The following is an 18,561-nucleotide window of genomic DNA, read 5'->3' as shown; positions in this document are numbered from 1 at the left end:
ATGAACCAAGCTGAAATCTCGATGGTCGAACATTTAATAAAGTAAAATAATAAAGGAGGAAATCCTTAAATTATTCATTGCAACGGCTATTCAATTGCAGCATTTTTTGCCATTAGAAAATATTCTTAAAAATATTATTTACGTGATATACGTGATATTATATATATTTATTTATATATATATATTTATAAAATATTATTTACGTGATATACGTGATATTATATATATTTGATAATATTTACCTCTTAAATATAAAATAATTGTAATATATATTCTATACAATGAAATTTTCTACTGTAATAAAATTTTACCTTTCTATTTTTTATTTTTTTTTTTCATGATTCATTAACAGCTGAATTTTATTAAAGCCGAAAAATTCCGATTGAGGTTCAAATTTCTTTTAAGGTAGTCTGTATCGCACCAAACTTTCAGCAAAGGAGATAGACTGCCCGTTCCCGCCGTATGCAAATTTGCCGTACCACCTCTGAATCGTTTCTAGTGGACTCTTGTGTGACATTTAACGCTCGTAAGGGGCCGGCCCAGAAAATCGTTTGTTACTTTTTATTAAATTTAGCATCCCGCCCGAGTATTGTTTTAAGCAGAGCACATTGTTACGACTATAAATAAAAACGTTAGTTTTACGAGGATATTGTTAGTCGCAGGTGGATTGTTAAATATAAATTTCAATAGAATTTCTTATGTCACAGGACAGACATGTCATGTATTATGTTAATTATTCTCTTTAAAAAACAATTATAACGAGATTTGTAATTATGTACAAATTTTACTCGTACTTTACTCGTATTAAATAATGTTCCAATTATTTCATCATTTTTACAATAAAACTTGGTGCCTTAATAAAAAATAAAGAAAAAATATTTTTTTAATAATTTAAGTTTGTATCAAAAGGCTTCTAAAAATATTCCGACTTCTTAAAACATTACTGTAAATAGATGTAAACTTAATTACTTCTATATTTTTGCAAAAGAGAGAGAGTCTACTCTTTTTAATATTATAAAAATTTCCCAATCCTCTTCGTCAAACTGCAAACTTTAATATTCGCACTGAGAAAAATCGTTTGATTGTACCAACAAGACGTATATGATTGAAGGCATTTTGGTTAAATCAAACAAGAATTTTTAATTATCATGATAAGACTTGATTTTTTATAACTAGAACGTTTAATAGATTTTACTATAAGGATCTGGTTAATATTTTTCTGGTTGAATCTATAAAATATCTTGTTACATTAACTTATTTGCTTGCCGCTAGGCGGCGAGCCATTCTTAATTTAACTCGTATTCAACATTTGCCATGAAATGTATATAAAGAACTAGTATTAACATTAAATCCAAGGTATATTTTTTTTCTCTTACGAGCAGTAGTGCCAGAAAGGGGGCGCTAGCTCTCTGATTGTGTGTGTTTGAACTGCATCCTCTTCTTGCATCACTGTTTTATCAGTTTAATTTCTAACAAACTGAATTTAAAATAATTTATTCAATAATCTGGATTGAATTTATCCAATAATCTTGTTGGAATTCAGAATTTTAAACAGACTTTTGAAATTAGATGGAAAAAATTTTAGATGACTTGGTGCTGGTGAGTTTAGTATTATTAACCAGAAAATTTGGTAAATTTAACAGGAAGAAATTAATCAGAATCATCTGGTAATTCCTACAAGAATTCTGGTTCGTCCATTTTCCAACAGACATACTGGTTGAATCTACCAGAATTCTAATTAATGCAACCGGATTTTTTTCTCAGTGCGTGCTTTAGAGTTTCAGTTCAAAACCGAAGCAAACTTCGATTGATAGATCGATATACATTTCATCGCTGTAAATTTAGTATTAACAATAAATATTTCATTAATTACGGTCCATTTCATTTAATGCCATCAAATATATTCCGCAAATAACTTGATTTGTCTGATTTGCTTTTCATGTGTTGCGTTGCAATTAGAAAAATAAATTCATCAGACGATTGTGCACGCTTAATGTACCTTTTTATAACATTGCAATTCTAATTATCTTATCTGAATATTATCTTTCACAATATATGTATGTTTACGATAAATGGAAAAGAGATATTGGACAATATATGTTTACGATAAATGGAAAAGAGATATTGGACAAACGTTGATTCTTGGTCTATAAGTTTAACGAAATTTTTCACATTTGTCGATTACAAACAGATGCGATTTTAATTCTTAATTCAAATATTGGTTTTTACTTTGCAAAATTCGAAATTTCACAAATACAATCGACTGTATCATCTGCACGGTAAACTAAGTTCTATAACAATGTCTGATTTGTTCGACGTTAGCTTGAAGGTAAATTTCAGTCGGCGGATCAATACTCGGTATCCCATCACAGGAAAGGCTATCTGAAATCGTCATCTGAACCACGAGAGAGATTATAGATGTCTATACGCGCTGCATATCTCCATCGCGATAAATGTAATCGCGAAATCTAGTTCTTCATGTTTTGAAGAAGTAGAGCGCGGATATTTTGCATCCGGAAGTAACGTATCCTGACACGAAGTAAAGCGAATATCGATTACGATAGCGATCACCGATCTTTACCAGGGTAAAAAGATCGGATGGAAATATAGCAAATGGAGTTTCGCGAAATCCAGGATCGAGAAAAAAAGTATCCGTCGATGCACTCTGTGTCCGTGCAGTTTTAGCAAATGTACTTTTCCATTTTTTCGCGTCAACTACTTTCACGGCAGAGATTAATTTATCCTCTAGGAAATGTCGCGCTTGCACAAAGTTTTTCACTCGCGCATGTCGTGTTTTCAAATTAAAATCTTTTTTCTTCGCATTGACATCCAAAATTATAAATATAAACTAGCATTTCCACTGCTTTAATGCTGCAAATAATCCAAGTTGCGCTTTCGCATTTAAATTTTATTTTGTTCGCAAATATGCTTAAACTAATCGTGCACAAAGTCAATCAAGAAAGATGTCAGCTCATTCGCTATGTAAATGATTGCTATAAATAAATATAACGTCCCAACATTCATTCGACAAAACGCAAAGAAAAAAAGATTCTCTCTCGACGAATGCTTAGTTACACACAATTCGGAAGAAAAGCAAACTTTAATGAAACAATGTGTAAAAGCTCTCTCGCCAAAATTCTTAATTCAAAAGTGGAAAAGCGTCAAAGTTGCGAATACGATGTTTCAATTTATAGCAATAAAATAGAAGTTGAAGAATTTATTCTCTCTCTTTCGTTCTCTCTCTCTCTCTCTCTTTCTCTTTCCGTCTCCTTCTGAGATACACTTCATTTTGATACCGAGGCAAACATAATCAAGTACTTCCGTTTCACCTTTGCCTGGCGACAATAAATGATACAAGGCGTTATTTACCGCGAGATATGAAGTATACACGAGATGAGATGCCTCATCTTCTCAGTCTCTGTTTCGCCGCGTCTTACATAAGAAATATCCATTTCTACCAGTTTCCATTTAAGTATTTATATGCCTTCGTGCCGACATGCGGCACTATTACGCCAGTTTTGTAAATGAGTTTTTCATTAAAACCATCATCCTCGCCGAGATCATTTCGCGTTTCCTCGTGGAATCTCGTTCGAAATGGATATTGGTTTTTATTCAAAAGCGAATATCCGATCGCTTGTTAATAAGCTAACGAAATATACCAATAGATGGTGAAAATTATTGATGACCGTGAAAATGGGAGAGATAGCCGCCAAGAAACTCATCTCGATAATTCAACGATTTTCTACAGATTATCGGAGGAAAATGATTAGAAACGGCACGCCGGGAACACACGCGATTGCTTCACTTTCCTCGCGTTATCGGGCCGGACAGTCTAGATTAGCGGAATTGCTTTAGTCCGATGCACCGGCTGTATTAGCAGATGCGGTCTGGCACGATTACCTCTCCCCCTCTTCCCCCAGTCAGGCCTCCCAGCTCTGGCTGCTATCAGAACTGTTTGGGAGTCCGGAGTACAAAAGTCCATTAATGGAAGTCGAGAGGCGCGTGATCGAATTGCAAACTTTGTTTCGCCGTTGGCGTTAAATTTTTGAACGTCACTGTTAAAAGCAGCTTGACAAATCAGACACATGGTTTACGCCGCAAGCATTCATTATCTCCTTAAAAGGGATATTTTGCACGTTCAATATTTCGCCGTTTCTCATAAATTCGAATTAAAATTGCACTATGTTTGAACGAAACACGTGATATGCGCAGAAACGCGTTCGTTTAGATCGAGATGAATGAAGAATCGTTTTACAAAAGCAAGTCAACACGCCGGACGAACATGATAATGGGGAACTCTCATTAATGGAAAACCAAGGAATCGTAAAGGAAGTTCGGAGTTTAATTTACTAATACGGTTAAATCGACACGGACACGCGGAAAGATAAAATTTTAGACCGCGATAAAATTAAATTACCTGAAGTGCGATCCCGACTCTTGAGAACTTTATACAACTTCGCGACATCGATCACGTCCTGACAATTAAATATTAATTTCTTCAGGTATCATCGTTCTCTTTCCCTTTCTTCCTCTTTCTATAATTGCATCTCATGACATTTCATTCCAATATTCTGAAAATGTAACGAGACTCCAGTGTTAGGATTAATACATTTTTTATAGATTTTATATTGATAAATTCACGTATAATATAATATAATATATTATATAGGGTGTATCTAAAATCTAGAGTGAGCTAAAATTCGAAAATGTGTGAAATTGACCAAACACCCGCAACGCAAATTTATTTATCTCTCAAGAGAGGGTGATAGGTAACGTCAAAACCAAGGTTAAATAATTTTTTCCTGAAATACAGCCAATTTTCAATTTTTTCCCCAAACTTTAGGGACCTCTAGCTCGGAAGGGAGTTCATTTGTGGACCCATGTTCATAAGAAAAAAAAGTCTTATTTTTACCTCTAGAATACGCTCCTAATGTTTAGTGCATCATTTCAGATACACCCTGTATAATATATTATATTATATATTATATTATATTATATTATATTATATATTATATTATATTATATATTATATTATATTATATTATATATTTTTATAATATATTTTTCTCATAATTGGAACAAAACATACGACAATCATACATATTTATTATGATATTCTGTATATTTAGTCTCTTTTTTTCTGATAAGATCAAGAGAAGAGTCACTTTTTTTGATCATCTCAATTTCTGACTCGGATTGCTCGTTGAGGTTTTGCCAAACATCGCATAAAACCCTGCCTTCCCGTCTATAATTTTTCGTATCGAGATTACCGGCGCGGCAGATAGTAGGCAATTTGATTTTTATTGCATATTACGTTATATAACCTAAACTTTTACGATTCTGCCGTCTCTTCTTGACACGTACTTTTTCAGTCCAACAAACTTGTTTACATCTATTGCGCCCATTGAGACTTTATACGAACCTATAATTCAATTTTCATAAGTAAAAGAGACATTTAAATTTACGGGCATCGATTTGTCTTTATTAAATCAATATCTGAATATCTATGTCTCTCACTATTTTAAACCTGGCATCTTTATTTAATAGACATGTAATACATTTCACTCATCATTTTGCTATATGAAACGCAAGAAACTAGAAATGTACAACGTACTTCCGTCCCGCATTATTAATTCATAAATTTCCACAGCTCCTATTTATTTATTAAAGATAAATCGTACTTATAAACTTCACACCGATTAATTATCGTCACATTTAATTGTCTATCAAATTCCGTCCAAAATCAAAATCACCTATTATATATAGTCCAGTGCCAATGTTTAGCCCAGCTCTATTTTTCTACATCGTCACTCATTAAAATTGAGGGCATGGAGGCGCAGTGACAGATTCATCGCGAACTGTCAAATAAAAACGACATCGTATTGTCCGGCGTCGACAAATCGATATCTCCGTTATATCACGACTTAGCGAATCCACTGGAAATCAGACATCACGCATATGCGGCGATCTTATAGACACTTTATCCGCGTCTGCATTGCGCAGAGTAAAATTTTATACCGCTCTTCTCCCCGCTTTATGTATTTCGGTCTGATCAGACTCCGTCGGCGTTATATATACTTTGCGGCCCGCATAAAACCCTCGCGCTTGATGCTGAGGCATCAATATCAGGAGGGCATATTTTATAGTCAAACACACGTTTCGCTCCCCGCCGCTATGCGTTTTACGTATGAATTATTCTCGCCGCTCGCTGAACACACGCCGAAATCACTCAACTCTGCTGCTGCTACTACATGGAGAATGAATTACATGTGCCGCACTTTGTTAAATTTCAGAGTCTGTATTTTAGCTATTATTGAAGAGCCACGTTGTTTACCAAGTCTACAGATAATAAACATCTGTCCCGAAATGTTGAGTTTATTACAATTTAAATAAATTATTAGCCTGAAAACATTTGCAGAAAGTTTTTATCTTCAAAAGAGAACAAAAGTTTTAAGAGTTTAAAAAAAAAAACTCGTGAATTTTATAATGGCTTTATATACATTTATTATTTGGCCTATAAAATTTTAATTGTTATTGTAGGAATTTCTATGCCGATATATGTGCATAGGAATTTTGACAGTGTATCTATCTGCGAATTTACGCGTGATTTATTTATCGGCCAAATTCCGTAGCTTTATTATACCATTAATAGCTTGTTTAATTATGCGTAATAATTACGTGATAGTTTACAACAATTGGTTTGGCTGAATTTTGCCTGATATCGCTAATCATATTGCGATTAATACGTATTGCCTTTAATGCCTTTAAAAATTATCATTTGCTACATTTACAAATATTACAAATATAAAAAAATATAATTTTATGCTTATGATGTTGCAAATCTTGTAATTTTTTATTTCTTTATAGTTTGTCTGATATAATTATCAAGAGAGAGTGCTCTACTTTTGAATATCACACGTAGCATTTTTCCCAAAGAGATATAATATCGCTAGTTACAATACATAAATAAACGTGAAAAAGAGGAAAAAAGCGTTTATCAGATTATCGAGGTTGAATGCAGGCAATTTGTTTGCGATCTGCAACAATAGAGCGAATTCGCGCATCTGGCCAAATTAGATTGCACGGTAAATATGGACCTGTGCGTAATATCGATAAAGGCAATTATTTTCATTTTCTGTTCAGATTGCATTATCACACCGAGCAATCATGCTTGATAACTATCTGTAACAAGTAATCATCCATCGACTCAATTTGACATTTTTATGCGCGACTGAATAACTCGCACTTTCTGGCTTATTTTAGGTCTGTCTCTAATTTAAGTAAACCAAAAAAAAAATATATATATATATATAATTTCCAGTTGTAAATACATCTCAATTTTATAAATAAATCCAAGTTAAACTTAATTGATGCATCTTGTCTGGCAACTGCCGAAATTTCATTAAAAAGTTTTTTAGAATATGAATATCGTGGATAAACGTCATTCGTTAAAATGCGAGAAGAATTTAAAAACGCGAAAGAACTGGAGCATCAAGCTTGTTAAAAAAAAAAAAAAACAAATGCATCGAAGGATGAAAAGAAAATCTTCCTTGCAAAAGTACTTGATAGTTTCGCGCAACGTAATAATTAGTTAGCAATGTCCATTAACGTGCATCACATCGTTTACTCATTCGAAAATTATTACGAAATTGACATACGGCTCGCGTTAATTCATGTCATATAATACACGTCGCTCGTCGTATGGCGTACAGATGTACACCACCCATCATCCCCGCAGCGCGACTGAAATTTCACCTCGATATAGTTCACACTAAGCTGAATACTGTCGAGATAGTTCGCGATCGCTACATATCACTTACTATCGCGAGAAAAAAAAAGAGATAATTATATCGCGCTTGCTCTTTCACATTTCCGATAAAAAGAACTTTCATCCCCCGTTACTAGCGAACGACGTATCCACTCAGAGTTGCGTGGAAATATCTCGATTGAAATTAAAGTTGCCAAAGCACTTCGATGCTTCTAGATAAAATGAGCGTATCGTCGTATTTATATCTAAGTACAGTTATTGTATTTCTATTTTTTCGCCATGAATAAAAACTCCAATGGCATTAAAGTTGAAGGAAAGTAGATACATCGGCGATATCCATTAGCCTGACACACTATTTCTCCATTACCACACATCTACAATGAGGCAAATTACGAATAATTTTTCATTTTCCTTCCCTCCCCCGCGACGGATCTCGCTCGAAACAAATCGCGTACGAAATCTTTGGGGAAACAATGAGAATTCATGTCGCGGCGAATCTCTGGGTATTCAGAAATGTCGCCGTTCGTACCGTGAAATGAAATATATGTTTCGCGTCTACGACTGGCCTGATTACGTTTTCGCGAGTATAATGCGAGGTATGGGCCCGCAAGATTTGAATATCCGCAAGTTCTCGCGGTAAAACTAGCAGCGGTGATATCGATCGTGGGTGAAGGGACCGCGGCACGCGATCGAAATCCTGTAACGTGCCGTTGCGCTGTCAAACGAAGTCATTCCTGTTCATTTATTTCAACTGAATATTCGACGATTTTATTAAACTTGTATTGTGTGTCGCGCTGTTTCGATCCGTTTGTTATGATATCTGGAACCAGCTACGTCGAGTCATGGGGTCGTAATGCGCAATATAGGGGAAAAAGAGAAAATCAGGAACGTTATGGCAAAACATTGAGATACAACGACCCGGCCGATATTAGTTTTGTTAAATGAGAAACGAGAAACTCATAAATTTGTAGAGATTGTGGTGGAATAGCAAAGTTCATGATTTTATACGACATTCAAAGATGAGAAAATTGTTCGTCGCGCGTCCATTTCTCCGATATATACGATATAGACGCAATCTATTTCAATAAAATTTCAATTCTTCGAAACAAGTCAGCGCGGGCGGAGATGTCAGTGGGTACCGCAAATAATTGTACCTTCGGGAATTGCCACTTCGAAACTTTGCCGCTAACAGAAACCTTGTAATAGCCGATGATGGGGAGAATAGGTGCGGAGACGAAAAGGGAGGATTAAGGACAATAGTTCCTATACTGAAAACTATTGCTTTCTCTCTAGCATACCCACCGATTCGACTCACGAAATCGTGCAAAGAATGCCGAAGTTTATGAAGAAAGAGCACGTGACATATCGGTCTGCGATTACAACTTTTCCCTATAAATCTTCTCCACAAACGCGATCGTTCAAAATGATTATTATTTTGTCGAGGATTGAAACTAGAACGCGAAACGCGCGTAGCTGCATCTTGCAATAAACAGTAGTAACGAAATACGTCGCACACACACATATATATTTTATATAATTAAAATAAAATATTCCTACAAATTTTTATTCTGGTGATTAGTTTCAAACTTTAATCTTATGGTAAGATTTATTGGTTTTACTTCTATAAATTACTGTAATATAGAAACAAAAATATTGCTTTCTATATGCATAAGCAATTGAAAAATTATACTGCTGCTACAAATTTATGTAATGTGTATCGCGCATCTCTAAAGCTCCAAGTTAATATATGCACATACATATGTACATACATTGTTATAAATTATCGTTTAATATACTGTATCGTTAAATAATTTTATAAATTCAAATTAAAGTCAACATGTACAAAATATTTTTAGAATTTCTGATATTATTACAATATTTCATATTAATTTAATTATTGCATTAATTGTTAAGTTTGCATACGCATTCTTGGCATAAAAGCGTTTATTAATTACGTTTTATATTTTAATATGTTATTTTATCGAATTTTACACGAGATTGATGCTTGAAATCATTAATTTTAAACAAAAATTAAATATTGAATAAGATTAAAAATTCTCTTTTTTTAATCATTATAAATTATTGAGCATTAATTGATGTGTTAAATTTGATATTTACTATTATAAATACATCATTTTGTTAAAAACTTATAATTATTACTTTCTTTTCACATGTTTTTGATACTAGTAAATTAATTGCATACGAAACTTTGTTCGTAAATTATTGAACGATATTTGAAACACGAAATATAGCATATAATAATACTTTCGTATAAAATTCGCAATAATATGTGCATTCTATGATAATCTGTCGATGCTAAAAGGGGATTATGACAACATCAATAAATATACCATGCAACATTTATTAACTGTCAGAAAATACGTAAAACGATGTTAAGCCATTATAATCTGTAACATATAATCTGTAATATTTAAATTTTTATGATATCAGAGAATTAGAAATTGAAATAGTATAAAACAACATAGTGATTCATATAATGTTTTAAATAATATTAAATATATATAAAATAAATTGTAAAATTCAAAAGTCTTGAGAGTTAATCTTTCAACTGTACAACTCACTATTTATATCACACTATGAGAGCAATCACACACTCCATTAGGCGAAAATTCGCATAAAATTCAGCGGACCATCTTGGACATGGTACGAGGGCGTCCAATTTACGTGAAGATAAATGTCGCGACATTTTCCGCGGTAATGAAAGTAGAAGAAGCTTGGCACGACCATTTTGTTTTCTTGCACGGCCGTGTAAGGGCACATAAACAAAGGAGAAAACTATAACACTCGAAAGAAGGATGGAGCAGCGGAAAAGAAACAGAGAAAACAAACGAGAGGGCGAGAGAAAGAAATGAGAAGCAGAGAGAGAAAGAGAAAGAGAGTATGAGGGAGGAATTTCCTCGGCGCCCCCAGAATTCAATCACACCGTGTTTACAGCTCAGTACACTTAATCCTCTTTATTGGATCCAAAGCGTTTGCCAGTGCGGCGTATCTCAGAATTTGATCAATTTTATGGGCAAAGGATTTGGATGATACTTGCGGATCTGGCATCTGTCTATTTCGACTTTCAGTTGAAATTATGTTCTTAAACCGGTGTTTTCAATTTTGCCTCTTATACTTGTGGTTCTAATTCCAATATATATTAAGTAAACAAAGTTGTAACAATTGCAAAGAATACCGATTTAATATAAAGATAATTTAAATTAGGTTTAGAATATATATACATATATACATATACAGAATGTCCGATAATAACTGTATCACCTCTTGTGTGTAGGTAGGTAGAGTGAGTTAAACTCAGATAAGGAAAGACACGAAAGTCCCCCTTCGATTTTAATGAGTTTTAATATGTTATTTTCTAGACAAAAATAAGGGACACGTATTTTTTTATATGCTCATGTCTAGGGGATAAAACATCTCTTAAAAAATTTTCAAATTAAAAGTTAAATGATTTCAAGAGTACTTTACAACAAAAAAGATTTTCATTTTTTTAATTTTTCAAAATACCCTCACCACTAATTCATTTCTAATTCAATCTCATTTTCTTTAATTTTGAAATTTCTTTCACCAAATGAAAGGTTATTTTCTTACGAATCCAACCATGCATGATCAAGTTATGTTTCAAAAAATTATTTTCCAGAATGAATTATAAATCTCTCTGTAAATACGCTATTTGTCCATGCGCTCGATTCTTCGCGCAACCACACATTCTGTTTTTCCATAGAATAGAAGATAACTAACACAGATACATTTGATTATGTAATCGTTTTTATATTATCATATATTAAATTGTTATATCAATGTTATTCTATCTATGCACGAAAAAAAAACGATTACATAATCAAATGTATCTGTGTTAGTTATCTTCTATTCTATGGAAAAACAAAATGTGATAAGATATCAAAATATTAAATAAAAATAAATTCAAAGTGTATGCATAAGATTAAACTTGTTTAATTTAAGACGGCACAAGATGAAATAATAATAAAAATAAAAATAATAATAATAATAATAATAATAATAATAATAATAATAATAATATTATTATAATTATTATTATCATTAATATAATTATATAATTATGTAATTGCATAGTTTCTCGGAATGCACATGCTGCACTTATTTATTACACTTATTGTTTCATGTAGAAATGAAATTAGTATCTTATATCACGAATCGTAGCTGTTATTTTTCTATGGCTTGTTGTTTTAATTTAAAGTCTGTATAAAAGATTAAAAAGTTAAAAAAATTTAAGGTCAAAGATTAATGCTTATGAAAATGTTTGAGAAGTACACAATATAAACATGTGTATATTGTTGGAGCAATGGTATAAAATGCTGTCTTTTTGCGAACTTAAATATAACAAGCATTATAATAAAACGCTACTGTTTTCTAAATATCATTATTAATTATTAGTTATTAATATAATTATTAATATAATTATTAATATAAATAGTAATTATTAATCTAAATGTCTATTTATATTATTTAATATTTATTATTTTTGTGCATACGTTACATGTCAGTATTCAGTAATACATTAACAACTGTAATATGGATACATGCTCGAATTGTAGGCTTCATCGATTAAAGGTAATTTATTATTTATTATTTACTTTAGTAATAATATTTGAAATTGTTGTTTTTTTTTATTATTAATGTTTTCTTGTTATTATTTTATCTTTTTTGTGCATAGTTTTCTTTTTCATTAAAATATGACACGTGTAAAAAAAATGTTTCGGTCATTGTACGACCTTAACAGGCTATTTCCTCCTAGTTTTGACAGAGGGATAAGATTTGGATCTTCTAGTAATAATTTTCAGCCTACAAGGCTTGGAACAAATATTTCTCCACATCAAAATTTATTAGCTGCTTTGCATCGTAAGAATTAAAGCAATTATAAGTAGTGAAATATATGTATCAACAATAGTAAATTTTATTGCATGCTTATTGTATTTATATTACTTATGGCACTTAAATAAATATTTGTTTTATTCTTTAAGTAACAAGCATTTATTGTATTTTGTACCTTCTGTTAAAATTTTCATTCTTCGTAAGAAGCCTGTTCAATAAAAAAGACGAAAATTTTATGTAATGTATAAACAACGTGTGTTTTTTCCACAAAAGTTATATAAGAAGTATCAAAAAATTTCTTCAATACTCTAAAAAGATAAAAATTTATGTCATAATTGTGATTTTACAAAGCAATATAAAAGTAAAATCATAAGAGAAATATAAATTAATAAACATATTTAAAATATCCATAAATATTTAAGAGCACACGCCCCGATTAATAATATACCACTAAACGATGTCACGTATCAACGCTCGTGCAAAACAACAACCTTTTATATTATTGCTCCAACAGATTGCTTTAGATATAATTATTTGATTTTTGTATCTTAATGTATGATATTTATTATATATTCAAATGTTGTGTTTAGGGTTATAAATATATCTAACACGATAAAAACTTCCGATAATTACATAGAATATGTCTTTCAAATGTTCTGTTAGTTATCTTCTATTACGGAAACAGGAAACAGGATGTGTTGTGCGAATCGAGCGCATGGACGGACACGAATAGCGTATTTACAGAAAGATTTATAATTAATTCTGGAAAATGATTTTTCGAAACATAACAATCATATATGGTTGGATTCGTAAAAAAAATAATCTTTCATTTGGTGATAAAGAAATTTTAAAATGTTTAGTGGCAGGGGTATTTATAAAAATTAAAAAAATAAATTTTTTTGTTATTGTAAAGTACTCTTAAAACCATTTAACTTTTAATTTGAAATTTTTTTTCTATCTCTTATAATTTTGGAGATATTCATCTCGAAAGAAAAAAATGGATTTTTTCCAAAAGGATGTTTTACTCCCTAGATATGCGTATTAAAAACTATATGTCCCTTATTTTTAGAGTCTGGAAAACATATTAAAAACTCATCAAAATCGGAAGAAAACAACATATTAAACTCATCAATACACTTCCATGCCTTCCCTTGCGAATAGAAAAATCCTCTATCATTTTCTGATTTTTGCAATAATTAATGAGAAATTAATTAAAAAAGATCGATCAATTCGTGTGAATATTAGCATGCGCGAAAAGAGTCTGCTCGCTGTCTCGTGTTTGCTAAGATGCGAGAATCCAACATTACGCACAATTTGTATGTAGTTGTCACTTAAAAAATATCCCTCCCAACGCTTTGTTATGCACTTAGTAACCACATGACAGTAAACTGTTTCTTTCTGCCACGTGCTAATATTCGCGCGAATTGTGAGGTTGATCTTTATTATATAATTATTATATAATTTTTCATTATATAATTATATAATTATTATTATAATTATTTATTATATAATTAATTTCTTATTAATTATTGCAAAAATCTCAAAAAGATATTTTTCTACTCGGCTTAATTTGCTCTATTTATCTTGCATACGAAAAATGTATGGTTATATATATAATATTGCTTAACAAATTTAAAAATGCACGCATTGATATTAAAAATGAATTGTAAAAGTAATTTGTAATTTGTAAAAGTAATTTGAGTCAAATTGTGAAACGCTTTAGAATATATAATACGAATACGAAATTAATACCTATTTTTGCCTTCAAATTAGAAGAGACTCCAGATTGTATCTATTTTAACAGCACATCGACTTATCCACTATAACTGTAACTTTGACACAATGATAACTTTTAAATACCGTAAACTGATGTGAAAATTTAAATATATCTATGTTTCTGCTTTTTCAGTTTTTTTCCTTTACAGACGCGAATTCGCGGAACGTTTGTGCAAACGGTTAAATTTGACGACAGTCTGCCAGACATTTTCCCACTGAGAACTACAAAATTACGGCGAGCGAGTTACGCAGAAATATAACGAACCAAAGTGTGATAACAAAGCGCTCCGCGTTGCACAGATGCGTTTACAAAACGCACGCGGAAAGCTGTCATCCGTTTGTAAATCACTGCGTAATGATACATTTTTACATTATTCCTTCCGTATTTCCGCTCTCTCCTGGTCGTAGTAAAGTAGATGAGGGATCCAAGATAATAATAATTAGTGGAACATGAATAGCAAAATTCTTGCTCGCGGATCGATAATGCGCTCGTAACGTACTATACGACAAGTGATTTACATACCAGCGCGGCAAAAATATCATGGCAATATAGTGTTGGTGCATCGACGTTATTCTGAGAGTCCCGGGCATAAATAACTCCTTGAAAAACGGTCAGAAATGATGCGTCGTATCTCATGTTTGAAAAGCATGTCGCGCGTACGCGATAAATTACACTTCACAATATTAACCATCCGAATACCCGTTATTCTCTCTCTCTCTCTCTCTCTCTCTCTCTCTCTCTGTCGCATTATTAATGCAAAAAAAGAGAAAGAAAGAAAGAGAGAAAAAGAGCGTTATTGAAATACACAATCGCTCGGAATCGTCTTGCAAATCCTATTTTTAAAATGTTTTGATTGCATTAATAATGGAGAATTTAACGGAAGAATCATCTTTCTCTATTCTTCAAAGCAAACTTCCATTTTTCTATACGCGACCTTTCGTAAATACGAAATCGATCTCATCATTCATCATGAGTAATAATATTATTCAAGTGACATTTAGATTTTTGCAAGTTATAACGCTTAAATTACCATAGATGGATCTTTTCAGCAAAATTAATGAAACATTAAAAAGTATCTAGCATAATGAATTGTGAATTTCTATGCATCAATTTATCTCGATTCATTATGATTCGACCGAAAAGATCTCTATAATTAAGACGTTATTGTAATCCTATTATTATACAGAAGAGTTATATGGACCTTCGATCGGTCTCTTACGAATATCGGGCAAAACAATTGCCACTAAACCACCTGTTACACGTGCCAACTTTTTTATAATTTCATAAGGACGCAACTCAATTTACACACCTATTAAACATTTTGCTTTATTAGCGCGATAATGTTACGACCAAACTTCGAGCTTCCCATTCCATAAACATTCTTTTCTCCTCGCGCAACTTTTCTTGCTCCAAAATACAATACATGCGGTTAACGGTAAACTGGTTGCTCTATTATTTAATTAATAAATTAGAAAGAGAATGCATATTTTAAATAAAATGCTAATGCCTTCTAATATAAATAAAATTGCTAATTGTAAAAAATAAATAGTAAATAATCTTATTGTTATTTTACTCCGATATTCTTTATCGCGCGCGAAAAGATGCATGTTGTGTATTTTACAACAATAAAGATTATATTTTACGCTAACATTATATTTATATGCAACATAATTATTGCGATATGTATATCACTCGCAAAATTACAATATAAACAAATAAGTTAAAAGAACAATAGTAGACTCTCTACTGAAAGACCATTAGCAGATAAATCTTTTTGCGTCGTATTTTTTGTTAAAGGGGCAATCTATTTTGCCTAGATAATTTTCACAAATATGAAACACAATTTCAGAAACTGTCAAGTATGGTATAAAACGGAATCGAGCGATATAAACGCGCCTTTTCCGCGAAGGAAAATATGTGTTGTAAAGCGCGTCTAGAATTGCACGGTGACACATCGGCAAGTGAAAATTTCTTCAATAAGGCAACAGAAAAGAAAATTTGCAACATCTACACGTTATATAAACTAAGTGATGCAGTTCCGAAATTTTACGATAAACATATGTCACCGTCGTTATTTTGCCTAAAAATAAGTTTTTACTTGAGAAAGAAGGTTATATTATTTCTCTCTCTTGACTTTTTTATTACACAACTTGCTCTTTTTTGCAATATATGAAAGATTTCTAATCATATTTTTCTAATTATGTTTAAAATATTATAGCAATCTTATTTTAATTTATTCTTGTACACTTTGTTGTTAACATATCATTACATATTTGATTAATTACAATTTTCAGATAGATGCGCTAATATTTTGTGTAAGGGAAAAGCAATGTCATGTACCATTCGGCATAACGACACATGTAACCGCAGATAACGGTGTTCATATAATTTAAAAATAAAATGTAAAATCATCACTGTCTCTCGTAAACGTCACGAACAAAACCTGAAAAGTGGCAGAACCGAGCTCGATGAAGACAATGAAATGAAATTATTCGTCGCACGATTTTCTCGTGCGACAAATCGTGTTAAAATCATAACGCAAGCCGAATATCGAAATTGCTGTCACGTCAATCTTTACGATTATACACACCCACGACAATTAACATATAAAAACCGATTGTTCTGCGTATTAACTTCTGATAACAATGTTTAATTTAATGCTCAATTTAATGGATGTAAATTTTAATACTATTTAAAATATTACCTCAGATATTAAGAGTTTATTAAAAAAAACACAGCATTATCAATATTTCACTTGCAAAAAACAATAATTTAATATTGCTAAAAATATCTTATTTTATAAAATTTATCTTAGTGACATAAATCCTCTTTAAAGTCTCCTGAATAATTTAAAAATTTGTTATTTAAAAGATTACATTAAATTTTAATTACAGCTCGGGATAATGCAATCAATAATTTTCTCTTTGATTTTAATTATTTACTATCCAATAAAAATTTCTATTGAACTCAATCACATATTAATTAAAGATAAAAATTTCTATACTTTATGATAATTTTCTAAAGAAAAAAACGAATATACATATTAAAAAAAATATATATATATATATAAACAAAAAAGGTTCAAAGAATACAAGTTTTTTTTTAGTATGTTCCAAATTTTTTATATCTAAATTACTAAATTACTATTGCCAAGTAATTTCTAATCACTCTCCTGTTATCGATAAATTATAAATGCAATCTGCTTGTAAAGTGAAAAATATGTTTATAATTTTCTCATAGATTTCACGAACGTATCGTACGATTATCTTTGATTTCCCGCGAATGATTGCTCCGACATGCGATGATACATGCTTAACGAGCAGCGTAATTAACAGTTTTAGCGTACTACAGGTGTCATACATTACATGGTTTCCGGCACGCACGATGATATTACGCGATGAACGATCGAAACGCGGGATCAAAATCAAGAAAAATGACACAACACGTATTGTTTACTCACCGACTAGCTCCGTACGCACGCCCACCAACAGAGTGGTCACTACCAGAAGGGGCACCTGTCGTCGGCGCGGGCACAGCACGGCACGTATCTCACCCATGATTCTCGTCGTACACGTGTCGGTCGCACGCGTGTCACGCGACACTAGAGTATCGCTGCCGCGTCGAGACTGAACTCCCGACCTGCCGTGAGACTACGTATATCCCAAGCCGCGCACGAGGCGAATCACTCGCCCCCTCCTCTTTGCCTCCCTACTATCGCAACCGGCCGCGCGCGCGAGCGAGAGCGGCGGGGGTTGCACGTCGTTCATCCCCACTGCGCGCCGCGCCGGTCGCGCCGTTCATCCCGCTTCGACGTGCCGTGACGCGACGCGGACACGAGGGGGATGAAATCTCCCGCGTCGTGGAGCACCACTGTCACTCGCGCCGACGCTCCCGGCCGGCTGGCTGACTAGCTGGCCGACCGTGTGCGCGTGGCTAGCTTTGCTTTGAGTCACGCTGACATACATGGATTTACTTAGATCTCTCGGTGATTATGACAGGAGGAGACCTGCTAAGCCTCCTCTCGCAGTTGGACTTCACGCATCTCTCGCTACAGGTTGAAAACGCAGTTAGGACCAAATAACGCGAGAAAATAGGAAAGAAAGATACAGATAGACGGACGAAATAATAAGTCTATTTTTAGAAT

General features: G+C 32.6%; 1 protein-coding gene across 4 annotated transcripts in view; it reads right to left on the bottom strand.

Moving 5' to 3' along the window:
* LOC145976794 (limbic system-associated membrane protein) overlaps positions 1-18,072 on the bottom strand; it is a 166,458-nt gene extending 148,386 nt beyond the window's left edge. Inside the window, exon 1 of one of the 4 annotated variants that reach the window (XM_083108205.1) lies at positions 17,878-18,072. In XM_083108205.1, the coding sequence (XP_082964331.1) occupies positions 17,878-17,974 (97 nt within the window). In that variant the 5' untranslated portion in view covers positions 17,975-18,072. The remainder of the gene's footprint in view (positions 1-17,877) is intronic. The other 3 variants (XM_083108204.1, XM_083108207.1, XM_083108206.1) reach the window with 3 other exon arrangements.
* Positions 18,073-18,561: the final 489 nt, after the last annotated feature.

This window comes from Camponotus vicinus, unplaced genomic scaffold (genome assembly GCF_025532165.1).
Source record: "Camponotus vicinus isolate PSW18456_S1 unplaced genomic scaffold, iyCamVici1.0 SCAF_9, whole genome shotgun sequence".
NCBI classification, from domain to species: Eukaryota; Metazoa; Arthropoda; class Insecta; order Hymenoptera; family Formicidae; genus Camponotus; species Camponotus vicinus.
This window is presented reverse-complemented; position numbering and strand designations above follow the sequence as displayed.